The 15,811-nt window shown below is 56.2% G+C and overlaps 1 protein-coding gene across 4 annotated transcripts in view; it reads left to right on the top strand.

Annotated features, from left to right (window-relative positions):
• Positions 1-15,811, top strand: part of PTPRU (protein tyrosine phosphatase receptor type U) — a 76,974-nt gene that overhangs the window by 40,423 nt on the left and 20,740 nt on the right. Inside the window, exons 15-28 of one of the 4 annotated variants that reach the window (XM_042793698.1) lie at positions 1,289-1,318; positions 2,735-2,892; positions 5,194-5,384; positions 6,586-6,658; positions 7,637-7,713; positions 8,478-8,495; positions 9,223-9,259; positions 9,597-9,694; positions 9,790-9,906; positions 10,546-10,700; positions 12,181-12,316; positions 12,413-12,562; positions 12,700-12,873; positions 15,050-15,190. In XM_042793698.1, coding sequence (XP_042649632.1) covers positions 1,289-1,318; positions 2,735-2,892; positions 5,194-5,384; positions 6,586-6,658; positions 7,637-7,713; positions 8,478-8,495; positions 9,223-9,259; positions 9,597-9,694; positions 9,790-9,906; positions 10,546-10,700; positions 12,181-12,316; positions 12,413-12,562; positions 12,700-12,873; positions 15,050-15,190 — 1,555 coding nt within the window. The remainder of the gene's footprint in view (positions 1-1,288; positions 1,319-2,734; positions 2,893-5,193; positions 5,385-6,585; positions 6,659-7,636; positions 7,714-8,477; positions 8,496-9,222; positions 9,260-9,596; positions 9,695-9,789; positions 9,907-10,545; positions 10,701-12,180; positions 12,317-12,412; positions 12,563-12,699; positions 12,874-15,049; positions 15,191-15,811) is intronic. The other 3 variants (XM_042793700.1, XM_042793699.1, XM_042793701.1) reach the window with 3 other exon arrangements.

The raw sequence follows: 15,811 nt of genomic DNA, 5'->3' as shown, positions 1-15,811 counted from the left end.
AAACCGCTCTCTCGCCCCCATGGGGGTCCCCGGTTTCCCCAGTTCGCTGGCTGGAGAGCTGAACGCGGCTGGCGTGGCCGTGGCCGTCGTGGTGGGCATTCACTCGGGAAGCTCGGCGGGGTGGGAGGGAGAAGGACGAGGGCTTTTTGGGACACTCATCCCCGGGAGCACTGGGGATGCGGCTGCTGCTTTTTGCTTGGGCTCGGTGCCCTGGAAAGCAGCTTCTTACTGTGGGGGGCTTGAGGCGGCGCTGAGCTGGGGGGGCTCTCGAAGCAGGGGAGAAAGAAAGGGCAGCAATTAAACTCCATCCCCGTGCAGGGCTCAGGATGATGGGAGGAAAGTATGTTAACAGCTTGGGGGGGGGGGGGGGGGAAGAGAAAAATAGGCAGGGCACAACCTCAGCCCATGTAAATCTGCAAAGCTCTTTATGGCTTTGTTCACCCTGAAAGGATTCTTGCTGATTTACGCCAGCTGGAAGAGCAAGGCTGTAGCATCCCTGCACACTGCAAGGGGTGCAGGGCTGGCTCGTGGCTCCCTGCCTGATGTTGCTCAGGGCCGATGCCTGTGCTCGCAGCATTGGATCTGTCCCTGATGGAGCAAATGCCGGCGGTGCCGCTGTGTTTTCGGGAGTGATGCTGTAGGTAGGAAGCCACGAGTGCGGCTGCTGCGTTCCCATTGCCAGCGCTGCGGGGGAGGAGGAGGAGGAGCAGCTCAGGTGAACCTGTTGAAGGGCAAACCAGAGCCACAAATCACACCCAGTGCTGAGGGCCCTGAAATCCAGGCTGTTGGGAAACTGGGACGAGCTCATAAATCTCCTCCGGAGAGTTTTCCTTTTGGAAAAAACACTGACGTAGTGGAATGGAAATGCACCCCCAGAATATGCTCACCTCGAGTAGCTGGTGCACTGGAAACACGACGCCCCAACCCCATCTCTCCTGCTGGGGTTGCCTGGGCCCTCACTGGCTCCCTGGGGGATGCCCTACATTTCGGACACATTTGCTGTTCAGTCTTAAAAATTATGGACTAATCACTCGGATGAGGGCACTGTGGACACCCCACCACCGGTGTGGGGATTGTGGTTGTCCCACGAGCCGGTGCTTGAGCTCTGCTGCTGGGATGGTGGCTCCTGCCTGGAGTAAATAACCTATGGATGCATAAGGGGACCCAGGTTCCTTTACGGTGCATTTAATTTTCTGTCAGCCGTGTTGCCCCATAACCCCCCTTTCCTATGCTGGAGAAAAGCTGCTTATGCAATTTCTGCTCTTCTCTTTGTTTGCACGCTTGCCAGGAGGAACTACTATTCTTATTCCTATTACCCGTAAGTAATTGTCATTCTCTTTCTCCTTCGCCCTTCCTCTTGGCCACTGCTCTTGCCCTGCTGCTCCAACAAGTCCTTTTCTCTGCTGAGTACATTGTAAGGGCCTCTGGCTCGGGGAAAATAATGCTACCAAGCTTGTTAAGAGACTGAAGGCAGTGTAAAGGGGAAGGGTCAGCGACTCTGGGTTAATTCTGGATTTTGGCAGTGTCTTGCAGTATCCCTGCACCATCAAGATGCTAGCATGGGCTTAGATCTCCTGTTCATCCTTCCCCTGGTTTAATCTCTGCTCTGACTTCTTGGGAGCCTGATGCTGTCTCTCAAAAACATGCAATCAGATTTTTTTGCTTAAGTGTTTCCAATTTGGGGTGTGAGGTTCTGTTCCAGTAAGAGCTCCTGGGCTTTCCCAGTGTCTTTGTTAGTTGCCTAACTGGAGGCCTTTTACAGGAGGAGAAAGCTTCCGCGACGGGGGGCCAGCCCGTCCCTTGGGATGGATTTGGCCTCTGGGCCTGGTTTTAGAATCATAGACTGGTTTGGGTTGGAGGGGACCTTAAAGATCATCCAGTCCTAAACCCCTGCCCCGGGCAGGGCCCCCTTCCCCCAGCCCAGGGGGCTCCCAGCCCCGTCCAACCTGGCCTGGAACCCTTCCAGGGAGGGGGCACCCACAGCTGCTCTGGGCACCCTGGGCCAGCGCCTCACCCCCCACACAGGGAAGGGTTTCTGCCTCAGATCTCATCTAAATCTGCCCTCTTCCAGTTTAAAGCCGTTACTCCTTGTCCTATCACTACAGGCCCTATTAAAGAGTCTGTCCCCCTATTTTTTATAAGCCCCTTTAAGCACTGAAAGGCAGCAATAAGGTCTCCCCGGAGCCTTCCCTTCTCCAGGCTGAACCCCCCCAACTCTCTCATCCTGCCCTCACAGGAGAGGGGTTCCATCCCTCATCATTTTTGTGGCCTCTGGACCCACTCCAGCAGGTCCATGTCTACTACTTCTTGCACTTGTACAATGTGCTTGGCGTGTTGGATGGTCCGTGTTGCAGCGAGGTGGTGTGGGGCGATGGGTGGGAAATGGGGCTGGGGCAGAACTGGGGCTGCCCTGTGCAACACCGGCCGGCCAGGGAGAGCTTTGCTTGCACAAGGAGCGCTCCTGGCTGTTCCAGACGTGGGGCATTTTGGAGAAGGGGACAGGAGGGATGAGCAGGTAGAGTTGCTGCAGACACGAGGGATGATCCATGTGGGGCTGTGACCAGCCTGGGACACTGGAAAGCCAAAGCGTGGCGACTGCTGGAGGAAATCATCCATCCTGCTCCCCAAAATAATGCAAACCCCGTAGTTTTGGGGGGTGGGGTTTACAGCACGGTTGAGTCAGTCCTGCTAACGTGTGCTTCTTCCTTCTCCTCCCCGTTGCATCCCCCTGCAGAAAACCCGTCAACATGACCAAAGCGACCATTAACTACCGCCACGAGAAGACGCACATGATGAGTGCCATCGACAGGAGCTTCACCGACCAGAGCACGCTGCAGGAGGATGAGCGTTTGGGGCTCTCCTTCATGGACACCCACAACTACAGCAATCGGGGTAAGGACGGGGACCGCAGCATCCCCCTGCTCCCGAACAGCCGCAGCAAGGGTCCCCGATAATCCCTGAATATCCCAGAAACAGCTGAAATATTTATCCAAGGCTCAGTGGCCAGTATTGCATGTCTTTTAGCCTGATGTGTGTGGAATGTTGCAGGCTTTTCCCTGCCCTGCGTAAACCTCCAAGGGCATCGATCCAGTCGATGCCTGTAGTAGCTTTTATTGTCATCCAGGCTTTGCTGAAGGAAAAACGCTCGTGGGCGGCTCGAGCTGGGTCTCTGCATCTTGACCTCTCAAAGAAGAGATCCGAAATTTGTGGCTGGGAGGGTTGGGGCCACTTGTGGGCTCAAACGCTGGCTGGAGCCCCCTGAAGCTGGGTGAACCCCAACTCTTTGCTTACCCTGAGGTTGAAAGCTTTGCACCAGCCTTCACCCAGCACACCCGGCGTGGCTCTGCTCCGCGGTGCTCTGCACAGCCCTCAGCTCGGAGGGTTGAAGAGCCACTGCCTTCACATCACAGGGAGACTGATAATTGAACACCCACTTGGACTATGCATCGCCATGCTGATTTAGTTGTAAAATAACTCGTTGGATGCCCCAGTTTCAACCATATGCTAATAACATCTGTTACAGTAACTTCAAGATGCTGCTTACACACGGCTCTTCTCCACCGGCTGCGGGATTAATACGCTTCCCAGCATTGTCTCATGGATAATAGAAGCCCAGAGGGCAAACTTTTCATCCTCTTAATACATCTAGCTAGGTGTATTATGTTTTGGTTACTGTCCTCAGAACGCTCAGAGGCTGGTGGGTCTCTGAGTGGGCTGAGCTGGGACTGCTGGTACTCGGTTTCTTTAGGGAAAGGGGCTGAGGGGCCGCATCCTGCTCCCACCCCCTTGCTTGCTCTGCTGCTGGCTGCTCCTCATCCCTCTGCTGGGTAGAAGGTGGAGATGTGGGGAGCTCGGGCTCTCTGCCACAGCTGGGGACAGCCTCTGCTGCGGCCATCCCTGCCTATAATCATCATTAATTAACGAAGGTAAATGAACGGGCTTGCTCCGTGACCGTCTGGGGGCTGTTCCCCGCCATACCTCGATTTCTTTGCAATTAAAAAAAGTCGCTGATCTTTCTCACGGAAACCCGAGCGGATCCTCAGCATGTGGCTGTGCGGACCTGTTGGCACCTTGCAAAAACCTGCAATTAATTTCTCATTAAACCCAGCGGCCGGTGCGCCCATCCGCCAGGACACGGGGTGCAGCGTGGCCTGCCCACGCTGTCCCCTTGGTTCAGCCACGCATTGGAAGGGAGATGTTTCCAGATGCAAAGGTTGGAGCAATGTCTCCCTGGGGGCTGCGATGCCTGATGGGGACCCTGCTCTGTGCATGTGCTGCACCCACAGTGCCCGGGCAGCCAGGAGCTGCGGGCAGGGGGTGAGGGGCTGCTCCTTGCATTCGAGCAGACTGGGGGGTGGGGGAAAAAAAAAAAAAAAAAAAAAAAAAAAATCTGGGAGCTTTGTGAGTGAGATGGCAAGGGTGGTTTTTAAAAGTGTTGTTAGGGGAAACCGCATCCAGGATGCACCATCTTGCAAAGCTGCTTCCCAGCGGCGTGTGGACGGCGTGCCAGGCTGGGTGCTGCAGGATCCGTGCCTGCCGCGTCTCCTGGCAGCAGCGGAGAGCATCGGGTTTTGTGCAAACCCGGATTTCAGGATCTGGTGTGGGACCTTGCCCTGACAAACGCAGGTGAGGTCTTAGTCTGGCTCTGCTGGTAATTACACAGCAAAGGCATAAACCAGGTAACTACTGCATAAACTCCCCCATTAAACAGCAGTGAGCTCCATTTGTGTCAGTGCTAGGAATAAGGCGCTGGGATTTAGCAGTGAAGAAAATTAACTGTTAAGCTGGGCTGGAGACTTTGGCAACACAGTTTTTCAAGTCAGGACTTTGTGTGAATATTTGGGCACCGTAGTTCTTTCTTGTCTGCACGGGAGTTAATTGCTTCAATTGATGGGAAATAAAGCTTATTAACCCCCTTAAGATCTTGCCCACGGATTTCTAAGAGATCTGCTGTGGTCCTAAAAGGCTGCAATGGGCATTTTCAGCTTTGTGGTGTAGGAAGAGCTGCAGAGAGCACAGAGAGGGGTCTGGACCTCTTGTGATTCCTAGAGAGAGAGACTGGCTGCAGCTTCAGCATCTCCCAGGGATGTTTTCAGGTGCTCTCTCATCCCTTTGTGGGTGCAGGGAGGTGATGGGGATGTGGGCCAAGGCTTTGCTCCCCTGACAGCCCTGCTTCTCCCTCCCCTTCTGCAGGCGACCAGCGCAGCAGCGTGGTCAACGAGTCCAGCAGCCTGCTGGGGGGCTCCCCCCGCCGCCAGTGCGGCCGCAAAGGGTCCCCGTATCACACCGGGCAGCTCCATCCCGCCGTGCGGGTGGCGGATCTCCTCCAGCATATCAACCAGATGAAGACGGCGGAAGGCTACGGCTTCAAGCAGGAGTATGAGGTGAGAGGATCTTGGGCTGGCGTCTCAGGGAGGGCGGGAGGACGGACAAGGTGGCATGAGTAGGACCCGTGTGCCAGGGAGAAGATGCTCCAGACCTGGAGCTGCAGTGACAGCAGGAGCCGGAGCTCACAGCTCTTTGGGCAGGCAGTATCAGCACACGGGGTGTCCCAGGGCCTGGATCAAATCTCTGGTCCTGGCAGCTCAGGGGTTTAATCATCAGCTTGAAGAGGTCCCTGCGATGAGCCAAACCAGCTCTGCCAGCCAGCCTGCACCTCTCCCTCCTGCAGTGCATCATCCCGCCTCCCCCGCAGGGGCTGGGGATGCTTCTCCCCGAGCACCACCACGTCGCGTTTCTGCTCTCCAGCACGCCTGTCCTGCGATACGCACGGACACGGCCTAAATCCCCTGCAGTCTGGCAGCTCCCAAGACGGTGGAGACCCCAGGGAGAGGGTGCGAGAGGGAGCGATCCCAGGGGGAGGGAGGTCCATCCCCCCCCCCCCCCGGGGGTCGCTGGCCGCATCGTGCCCGTCCCAGCTCGCTGGGCCGCAGCGCCTGTAACGGAGCGCGCTATTCCGCACGCCTCTGCCGCAGCGCGCCCAGCAGGGTTGATTTCTTCACTCCTCGGTGTCCCACAGGTCTGGCGATTGAAATTTCCCAGTGAAATTACTGTTTAATGCTTAGTTGTTTCAAGTGTGGGAGCTTCCCCCCCCCCCCCCCCCCCCCCTTTCACGTATTGGACAAACCAGGGCTTGCTATAATCATTAGTGCTCCTTGAAAAGCTGCTGTATGTTCTTGCAACTAGTCATTTGAAAGCACTCAGATATTATGGGAGGGGAGAAAACATGTAATTTCCTTCCACTTTCCTCCTCATATGCCAATCTATGAATGTTACTGTTATTACACACAAACCTATTCTGTGCTGGGGAGAGAAAGGGACTGGGGAGGTTTAGAAAAAAAACGCAACCAACCCAGGGAAAAAAAACACACAATCTATAATTTGCTGGAAAATGGGGCATTTTGTGGATGCAACAGAAGTGTGTAGTTGGCGGAGCGTGCTACGGGGCTGGAGCTGGGGCTGCAGGACCCAGGTGTTGGGGTGGAGGGACCACCCTGTCTGCCCAGCTCCCCAGGGGAGGTTATGGGACTTGGGGGGACCCCACAATCCTGCCCTTGGGTCGTGATGGCCATCCTCTCCTTCCAGAGTTTCTTTGAAGGCTGGGATGCTTCGAAGAAGAAAGACAAGACCAAAGGGAGACAGGATCACGTGTCGACATGTGAGTGCCTTTAGCAAAGGCTTGGATGACTTGAACAGCTTGAAAAACCTTGTAAAGGACCTTGGGGGCTTTTTTTGGTAGTTCTGAGTCCATGGTAAGGAATAAACTGGTGGGATTTGGTTGGTCAAAGGCAGCAGAAATGTCCTTGCTCAGCACAGGGGTCCTACTCTGAGAGCTCCTGTTGGGCATCAAGACACCGGAGCAAATAGGAGAGCTGGATCTGGTCTGGAGCTGGATAACTCTGGAGCATGAGACGTCTTGGGGTGATGATAACATCACCATGATATTCTGGGTGGTGCTAGAAGGCCCCAGATAACCTGAAGCATGTTTTCTAGTATGGACTTAGGAGAAACTGCAGCCCTGCTCTAGGGAGCTTCTGGTGTGGATGTGCAGGTTGAGACAAAGGGGTTAAATGATGAGTTTTTAGGACAGAAGATTAGGGAGGGGCTTGGCCCCAATGAAGAGAGGGGTGCTCCTCACCAGCTCCCTCCTGGGCCAGCGTGGCATGGTCACCTTGCTCCCTGCTGCATCTCCAGTGACATCCTGTAGGGATGGAGACACCAAGCCTGGCACTCCAGGAGTCCTCTGGTGGGTGCTCTCCACCTCCCACGTGCTTTGATCTGTCGCTTCATCCCTTCCACTCCAGCACTGTCCAGGGCCCCAGGGGGACACTGAAGTTTGGGCAGAGCCCCCCGCTGTCTGGGCTCGGGCCATCCTGGTGCCCCGTGTCTTTGGCAGGACTGGGGAGAGCTCAGAGAGGTAACCATGCTGAAAGCTGCTCCCCCATGGCCCTGCTGGTCTAAACCACCATCTTTGGAAAGACCTCCATCAGCTTATATTTTTTGCTCATGAGTACACCCCACCTGCCTGCGTTTTGCAAATTCCTGGTGCAAAACGATTGCAAAGGGTACCCTGGGACCTGGTGGGGTGACGCTCATCCCCCGGGTGCTGACGGTCCCTTCTCCCCTTGCTCCCCAGATGACCGTCACCGAGTGAAGCTGCACCCGCTGCTGGGCGATCCCAACTCGGACTACATCAATGCCAACTACATCGATGTAAGTGGGGATGGTGCCTCTCTCTGGGGGGGGTCTGGGCTGGGACAGGAGCTTCCCGTGGACCCTGCGGGCTGTCAGAGTCTGTCCCTGGAGAACCAGCAGCATTTGGAGGAGCTGAGACAGCCCAGGATGGGCTGAACCACGTGGCCCCGAGACATGCCATGAAGAGCCTACCTGGTTTATTTATGTTCATCAGTAATTTCTGCTTGCTGTGTCTCTCCCTTCTCTGCTCTGCTCTATCCTTCCTTTCTCCTCCCCTTTTCCATCCTTTCTTCTCCCCTCGCCTGATCTCCCTCCTCCCTGGGTAGAGGGTGCAGAGGTTGAGGGGGCCAAGGGACCAGTTTGGGGCTCACACTGGGATACCCCCCGATCCTGTCGGTGCATGTGAGTCTGGGCAGAGCTCAGCCCTGGTGTCCTCTGAGAGCGATGTCCCCTGTCACCTCCAGCGATGCCAAGACCAGAGGAGGTGCAGGGAGGCTCCGTTGGGCACAGTGCATGAGCATCTTCTGGAAACAGCAGCAAGCCCCACTCTTCCCTCCTTTCCAGAGGATGTCACCTGGCAGTGGTGGCCACTGTGACAGGTTCCCTGTGCCCAAGCAGCATCCCCATGCCTGTCCCCTGTCCCCATGTGTCCTTTCTCCCCTGTGGCTCTCCATGACCCGCTCTAGGGCCAGTGCTCTAACCTGTCTCTTGAGCTGTGCCTCACTAATGTCTCTGTCTCTGATCTTTTTCTCTCAAACCTGTGTCCCAACGGGATCATTAAGATTCGGATTAACCGAGAAGTAAGTAGATGGTTCCTCTCTCCTCGCTTCTCTCTGCTCCCATCTCTCCTCCCAGGTGTTGTACTGGGCAGCATGGCGTTAAATAGCATCTGGGAGAGGCAGGCTGGGAAAATGTGTGGGTAAACTTGGGGGACAGTCCAGGGAAGGGGAAAGTGAGGTCTCTGCGGCATGTCCTCCCCAGGGTGATGGGGAAAAGGGCCTGTGTGCTCGGAGGAGGGGTTGAATTCAGCCCACAGAAATCCCCCGTGAAAGGACCTGTGGTGGATGGAGAAGCTGCCATCACCTCCACGTGTGTGATGTGGTTGAACTCTGCTGGACCCACGGCCAAGGGATGGGACACCAGGTCCCTGGTCCCTTTGGCAGTGGCCATGCTCTTTGGGCTGGCACATCCCTGTTAGGAGTTGGGAATGGCCCCAGTAAGCAGCTGGGATGAAGGAGGGGCGCGAGGTGCTGCTGGGGATTTTTGGTGCAGACGGGGGTGACAATTACACGTGTTTTTTGAGGGATCTGGGACATGCACCCTCCCGGGACGGGGTGCACTGGGTGCAGGGAGCCTGCTGGACCTCCTCCTCCTCCTGCAGCCGCGGGTAGCACTGCACTGGTGACCTGAGCCTGGCCTGGCAGACGTGGGCAGTTGCCACTATTTGGGTGACTGGGAAATGTTTTATGGGGCTGTGCCCCAGTGTGTCCCCTTCACTTGGGACTGACATCTCTGCTTCCTTTGCAGGGCTACCACAGGTCCAACCACTTCATAGCCACACAAGGTGAGTCGCCTCCTCCCCCTGTCCTCTTGGCCAGCGGTTCAGCAGCTCCTGATTTAGCGGCTGAGTTTTGTCCCCAGGATTTAACCTTGTGTGGGCAAGAAGGGGAGGCGGTGGGTCAGTTTGGGGGCCAAATGTGGGGTGGTAGCAATGTGGAGGAGCTCCCACCCCTCCTGCTGCACCCATTGCACCCCACATCCCGGGGGAAAAGAAGTGCTTAAAATGCTTGGTGTGTGGGGGGGTTAGTGCCGCAGAAGCGGGAGGGGAAATCCGGTGGCATCGTGGTGGGCTCCACCGGTGCTGCCCGTCCATCCTCCGTGGCCTTTCCTCTGTCCCGCAGGGCCCAAGCAGGAGATGGTGTATGACTTCTGGCGCATGGTGTGGCAGGAGCACTGTTCCAGCATCGTGATGATAACCAAGCTGGTGGAGGTGGGCCGGGTAAGGACCCCATCCCATCCCTCTCCCTCCGGGCTCTGGCTCTGCCAGAAGCCTCCTCCTCAGAGCCAAAACCCCATCCCATCCTCTCCTTGCAGGTGAAATGCTCCAAATACTGGCCAGATGACTCAGAGATGTATGGGGACATCAAGATCACGTTGGTGAAGTCGGAGACATTGGCTGAGTATGCCGTCCGCACCTTCGCTCTCGAGAGGGTACGCTCCCACTCCTGCCCTCGCAGGCAGAGAACCAACCGCCTTGGGCATCTCTAACCGTTGCTAGATTGGCATTTACCAATACTCTATTTATTTACTCCAACATGAGGCTTTCACCCCTACTTGAGGTGCAACTTCTGAACCCCGAGGATGCTGGTAGCTTCTTCCTTTTGCCTTTTTCCCGGCTCTGTGCCCTCCGCTGGCGCGAGCGGCTCAGCCCTGCTTTGGTTTCAGCAGCGAGTATTTAATTTCCGTGTGAGCACCGTGTAACTGTGACAGGGTGAAGGATGCTTTTTCTCCTCTGGGCTGGAGCGCAGGTTATGTGGCCACTACTCTCCAGCATGGTACCTGGGGATGGAGCCAGGGCCATTTACCCCTTAATCTACAGGAATGTGAAATCACTGTCTAGTTACAGGGCAGGTAGCAAAGATGTTCGTGCAGTGAGACCCGTGACTGCTGCTGCTGCTTCTTCGGCTGCTTTTTAACCCTCTTGCAGCCGAGGAGGAGGAAGCTGTGATGCTGCTGAAGCAGCCAACTGCTGTGTGGACCCTCCAGCTGGATGCTGAGCTGGCAAACTAGGTGTTTGGGTGGCTTTGCCCTCCCCAGGCACGCTCACTCCATCTCATCCTTCCCTTGCAGCGGGGCTACTCGGCCCGACACGAGGTGAAGCAGTTCCACTTCATGTCGTGGCCCGAGCACGGTGTCCCCTACCACGCCACGGGGCTGCTGGCCTTCATCCGCAGGGTGAAGGCATCCACGCCGCCCGACGCCGGCCCCATCGTCATCCACTGCAGGTGTGTGCGTGGCCGTGGGGCAGAGCTGGCTGTGGGGGGAGCATCCCCCTCCGAGAGGAGGTTTTGGGTGGGATATGGATGGCCCCTGGGGGCAGCACGCTGTGTCTTAGGTGGGTGCTCAGGCTCTGGCTCTGAATGATGCTAAAATATTCAGCATAAATTGGGTTTGTAACAGGGAAAGGCTCAGGCAGGGAAGGCACCAGGGCTGACAGCGTGGGGTTGGATGTCCCTCTACGATGGCATCCAGCTGTGAAATATCATCACTGAGTTGGTGGCAGCAGTGAGGGAGGGGGCTGCTGGTGATGCAGGGAGACAAGCAGGGACCGGCACATTTTGGGGGCTGCCCCAGCACCCATTACTGATGACACAGCTCTGTCCCTGTAGGCGAGGGTGGCATGGGGACACAGGCAGCTCTACTGCTGCTGATGGCAACGTCAGGATGTTGAGTCTGGCTGAAGGGAGAGGGTTGGGGGGGGGGGGTGCAGCAGTACAGGCCCCATTCCTGGGGTACTGGCAGTGCTGTCCCCATAGGGCTGAGCCACTGGGACACCGGAGCTGGGAGGAGACCAGCACATCTGAGTGGGAGCAGTGGCTTTCTGTCCCCTGAGCAGGCCTCCCCACGCGATGGGTTAATGGCTCTTCCTCCGCTGGGCAAACAAGGAGGAGCTGATGAGTGGGAAGGATTTTTTTTTTATTTGATTTCTCCCTGTCAATTGCCTCATCAGTATTCATTCACCGGCAACAGTGAGTGTGATTAGTGCCCTGTAGCCTGTAATCACTGATAATCACAATGAGTGATTCATCAGCCCCAGAAATTAGTATTTCACTGGAAAAGACTTTGTAGGAAAGGAGTGGGGGGAGCGGTTCTGTTCCTGATGCGTCGCGGGGTAGGGGGGGGTCACGGCATCAGTAGTTCTTTGGCTGTGAGTCCAGCCATGCCAGGATTTGGGATATCTCTGGGGCTGGCTCATCTGGCTCCAGGCATCCTGCTGGGCTCAGCCTTGACCCAAGGGTCTCCTCTCAGGGAATTCAGACCCTCTCTGTGCTGGGGGTCTCAGGGCTCGGTGCTGAGCACCCTCGACCACCCTTTCAGGATGGGATCCCAGAGGACTGTTGGCACTCAGGTGGTTTAGCTGCTGGTTTAGTTGCAAAAAGCATGTGTTTTGCTGTCTTATAGCCAAAATGACCCTGGACATGGGTGCCCACCCTCCCACCCGCAGCCCCTGAGCTGCTGCAGCAGTGTGTTTGGGTGGGTGGTGGGGAGGGTGGTTTAAGGTAAAGCCAAGCTGTGGTTACACAGGTGTGTGAGGTCCTGCCAGCTTTTTCTGGACCCCAGCTGCCCCCCTATTCATGGGCAGGGACCGTATGTTGAGCCTTCCCCCACACAGACCTTGGCTCCGTGCCCGTCAGCATCCCGGGCTGCGTGTGGATGCCGTACGGGCTGGGAATGTGTTTTTGTGTTTTCCTCCTCCATCCCCAGTGCCGGCACGGGGAGAACTGGCTGCTACATCGTGCTGGACGTTATGTTGGACATGGCTGAGTGCGAGGGCGTCGTGGACATCTACAACTGCGTGAAGACCCTGTGCTCGCGGAGGATCAACATGATACAGACGGAGGTGAGCGGGTGTCGGGAACAGCCGGGGCCGCGCGGGGCTGCAGTTGGCAGCAGGCTGCGGAGGCTCAGCCCTCTCCCCTTTTCCTCCCACTGAAAGGAGCAGTACGTCTTCATTCACGATGCCATCCTGGAAGCCTGCCTGTGCGGGGAGACCAGCATCCCCGCCAGCGAGTTCAAGCCCACCTACAAGGAGATGGTGAGGATAGAGCCGCAGAGCAACTCCTCGCAGCTGCGGGAGGAGTTTCAGGTGAGCGGCCCCAAAACCTTTGCATCCCCCTCCTTGCTCCTCACCCTCCTGGTGCCCACTCCTGCTGGGACCAGCAGGCAGGGGTTTTGGCCCCGGTGCAGGCAGGAAGGGAGCTAAGGGGAGCACTGTACCCGCAGACCCTGAACTCGGTGACTCCCCACCTGGACGTGGAGGAGTGCAGCATCGCCCTCCTGCCCCGCAACCGGGAGAGGAACCGCAGCATGGACGTCCTGCCGCCCGACCGATGCCTTCCCTTCCTCATCTCCGTGGACGGAGACAGCAACAACTACATCAACGCGGCCTTAACTGATGTGAGCGCGCGGCGGGGAGGGAAGGGGGGGCCGCTTTGGGTTGTCTCGGGCAGCTTTTCACAGCAAAACCTCGCTCGGTTTGAATTTACGGCCTCGTTTTGCCCAAGGGTACGAAGGCACGTGCCAGCTGTGTGTGCAGGGGGGAAGGGCTGGGACCGGCGTCGCGGGGTCCTTCACCCCTTCTTTTGTGTAGCAGCATCCGGCTTGTCTTGAAAGAGCTTTTTGCCTCCTCTCGCAAGCTGCGCACAAAGAGGCTTCATTTATTTTGTAGTGAAAGCGGAGCTCAGGAGGGAGAGGAAGCTCTGGGAGGGGATGGTAGCGCTGAAGCCCCACCGCGTGCTGCCAGCACCCTGCCCTGCACCCTCCTGCCTGTCCTCCTGGTGTGATTCGGGGGGCTCTGAGCTGCTCCCAAAGCCGCAGTGCATCTCCCCAGTGCACTCAGAAAGGACACCCGTGGTGGCAAAGCTATTTCCTACCTGCTGACGGCCACAAAGCGGAGCAGAGGATGCTGCAGGCTCCGTGCCCACACCGAGTGATGGGTCATTTATCAACAAAACCACTTTCCTCTCCTTGAAACGAGCCAGGGCGCTTTGCACGGGCTGCGCTGAGCCCTACTGCACCCTGAGCACCTTCCCCAAACCCTCCTGGTCGCAGCTGAGTACTGGCACCAGGCTGAGCCCTGTCTTTTTTACCCCACAAGTGATTTAACACGCTGCATCTTTGTGCAGATCTCATTGCCCTGGTACTTGCTCTCACAGCAAAAAGCAGTTTGTGAAGCGGAGGTGGCTGCCGGCGGCTGGGGAGCAGCACCCAGTGGGCTGCAGGCTTTGGCTACTGTGGGATGGGAGCTTTGTTTTCAGCTTGCTTGGTGTTTGCATATCCATTTTATTTTTATACATAACTGAGCCTCCCGTAATCTCTGCTACAGGGTCAGAGAATAAAAATTTTTTTATAGACAGAAAAAGCACTTTGGATGAAATTCTCGCTGAAGGGATAAAATCCTTTTCCCTCTTTGGGAAAAAAAAACAAAACAAAACAAAACACCAAAACCCTCTCATTTTCTTTAAGTGCCAAAGTGATTTGCTCAATCAGTCTGTCCATCTGTCAGATCAGATTGGTCTGTGTGGCCCATCACCGGTGCTGGTGCTGGCGGCAGGCTGGCAGAGCCGCGCTCTGCTCCGCGCCGGTTGCCGCCGTTTACAGCGGTGCCAAAGGCCTGCGGGTGCCAGGGCAAGCCTGGTCAGCACCTGATGAAACTTCCCTCGCCCTGCTGCTCTCATCGCCTTCCTCAAGGGCAGAAAGCTCTCACCGAGAGCCGGGGGGCTCACTGCTGCCCCAGGGACAGGGCAAGGGGAAAGGTGCAATAAAGGCATTTTCCTGAGCTCAATGAGGTGGGTTTGCAGCAGCCAGGGGACTCCCTGTTAGCGGAGAACTGTGTTAATTGGTGGGCACAGAACATTTTCTGCTCTGTTCCTGTATTTGAAGAGGCTTGAGCTAGTGTGTTAATTTAAAAGTCTGATTGATGCAGTGTTGAGCTCAGCTGTGGGCTCCCAATCCCTTGGCAAGCCGGAGTCAGGATGACCGAGGGGACAAACCTTGTTCAAAGTATGAACGAGAAGTACAGTAATTTATATCCCTCCTACCACCCCCCCTCCTTCTTGCAGTCTGTAGAGGTCTTTCACTGGGGGTGTTTCCTTTCGTCCCCCCAAAAACCATTGTGCTCAGGTCAATGGTTGTCTCTCTGCTGCTCTCAGTGCCTGGAGGGGTTGGGGCACTGTGGGTGGGGGTGATGCCGTGGGTGATGCTTTTGTTTGGAGCCGGGCTGCAGAACTGGGCACTGGAGCCATCTGGCAGCCGTGACCTCTGCTTGTTCTTGGCTCAAAGGTGGCAACTTTTCCCTAGTTATTTGTGTAAAATACACTTTTCTGTGAGAGCAGAAAGCAGGTGCTTTCATCCTGACTGACGGCAGGGATCACATAGACCTGTTTTTATAGCATCTCCCCAGCACCAGGGCATGGAGGGACCGAGGCCATTCCAGGGAGACCAGCTCTGCTCAAACATGAAGATGGCTTTGGTGCCACTTATCTTCTGATTGCATTGTTTTTTTGGAGTGTGACAGCAGTGGCTTCAGTGCCATTGCCATGTCCTTAATGGTGCTCGTTTTCCCTCTCCACAGAGCTACACCAAGAGTGCTGCCTTCATCGTCACCCTGCACCCGCTGCAGAACACCACCACCGACTTCTGGCGGTTGGTGTACGACTATGGCTGCACCTCCATCGTCATGCTCAACCAGCTCAACCAGTCCAACTCCGCCTGGGTGAGTGCTGCCACCCCGCAGGTGGCCCCGTCCTGCTCCGTCCCCACCGCCTTGGCAGCCCTGCAGACCCTGCTTTGCTCACTCAGCTCCTTTTCCTCTGTAAGAGGAAACAGGACTGGCTGCAGCACCCAGAATTTATCCCCTGTAAGCACTGGACTAGCCAGCTGGAGCCAAAGATGTGTTCAGCAGCAAACCAGCATGGCGTTGTTGCGTTGGTGTTGTTCTGTTGGTATTGCATTGGCATTGGTGTTGTTTGGTGTGGCGTTGGCGTTGTGTTGGCGTTGCATTGGCGTTGCATTGGTGTTGCTTTACCGTACCATAATCTTTGTGGATGCAAGATACAAGGTTAATGAGAAGTATATAACCTTGTCATTATAACAAACTGATTTTTGTGCTCCTTTTACAAAGGGGAAACTGAGGCACAGGTGGTTTTATGCTTCCATCTTCCAACGGCACCGGTGGCTTGTGAACGCTGCTCTATAAATGAGCCTGCTGCAGAGCCACTGTCCTGTGGGTTTTACAGTGTGAAGGGATGTGCAGAACCACCAAACTGGAAGGGACGTGTCCCCTGTCGCTTGGGGGAGAGGGGAGAGAAGCTGGGGAGCGGGGCCTCGCCTCGCT

Source organism: Tyto alba, unplaced genomic scaffold (genome assembly GCF_018691265.1).
Source record: "Tyto alba isolate M040663 unplaced genomic scaffold, T.alba_DEE_v4.0 Super-Scaffold_20, whole genome shotgun sequence".
Lineage (NCBI taxonomy): Eukaryota > Metazoa > Chordata > Aves > Strigiformes > Tytonidae > Tyto > Tyto alba.
The sequence above is the reverse complement of the archived record's forward strand: the minus strand, read 5'-3'. Positions and strand labels throughout refer to the sequence as shown.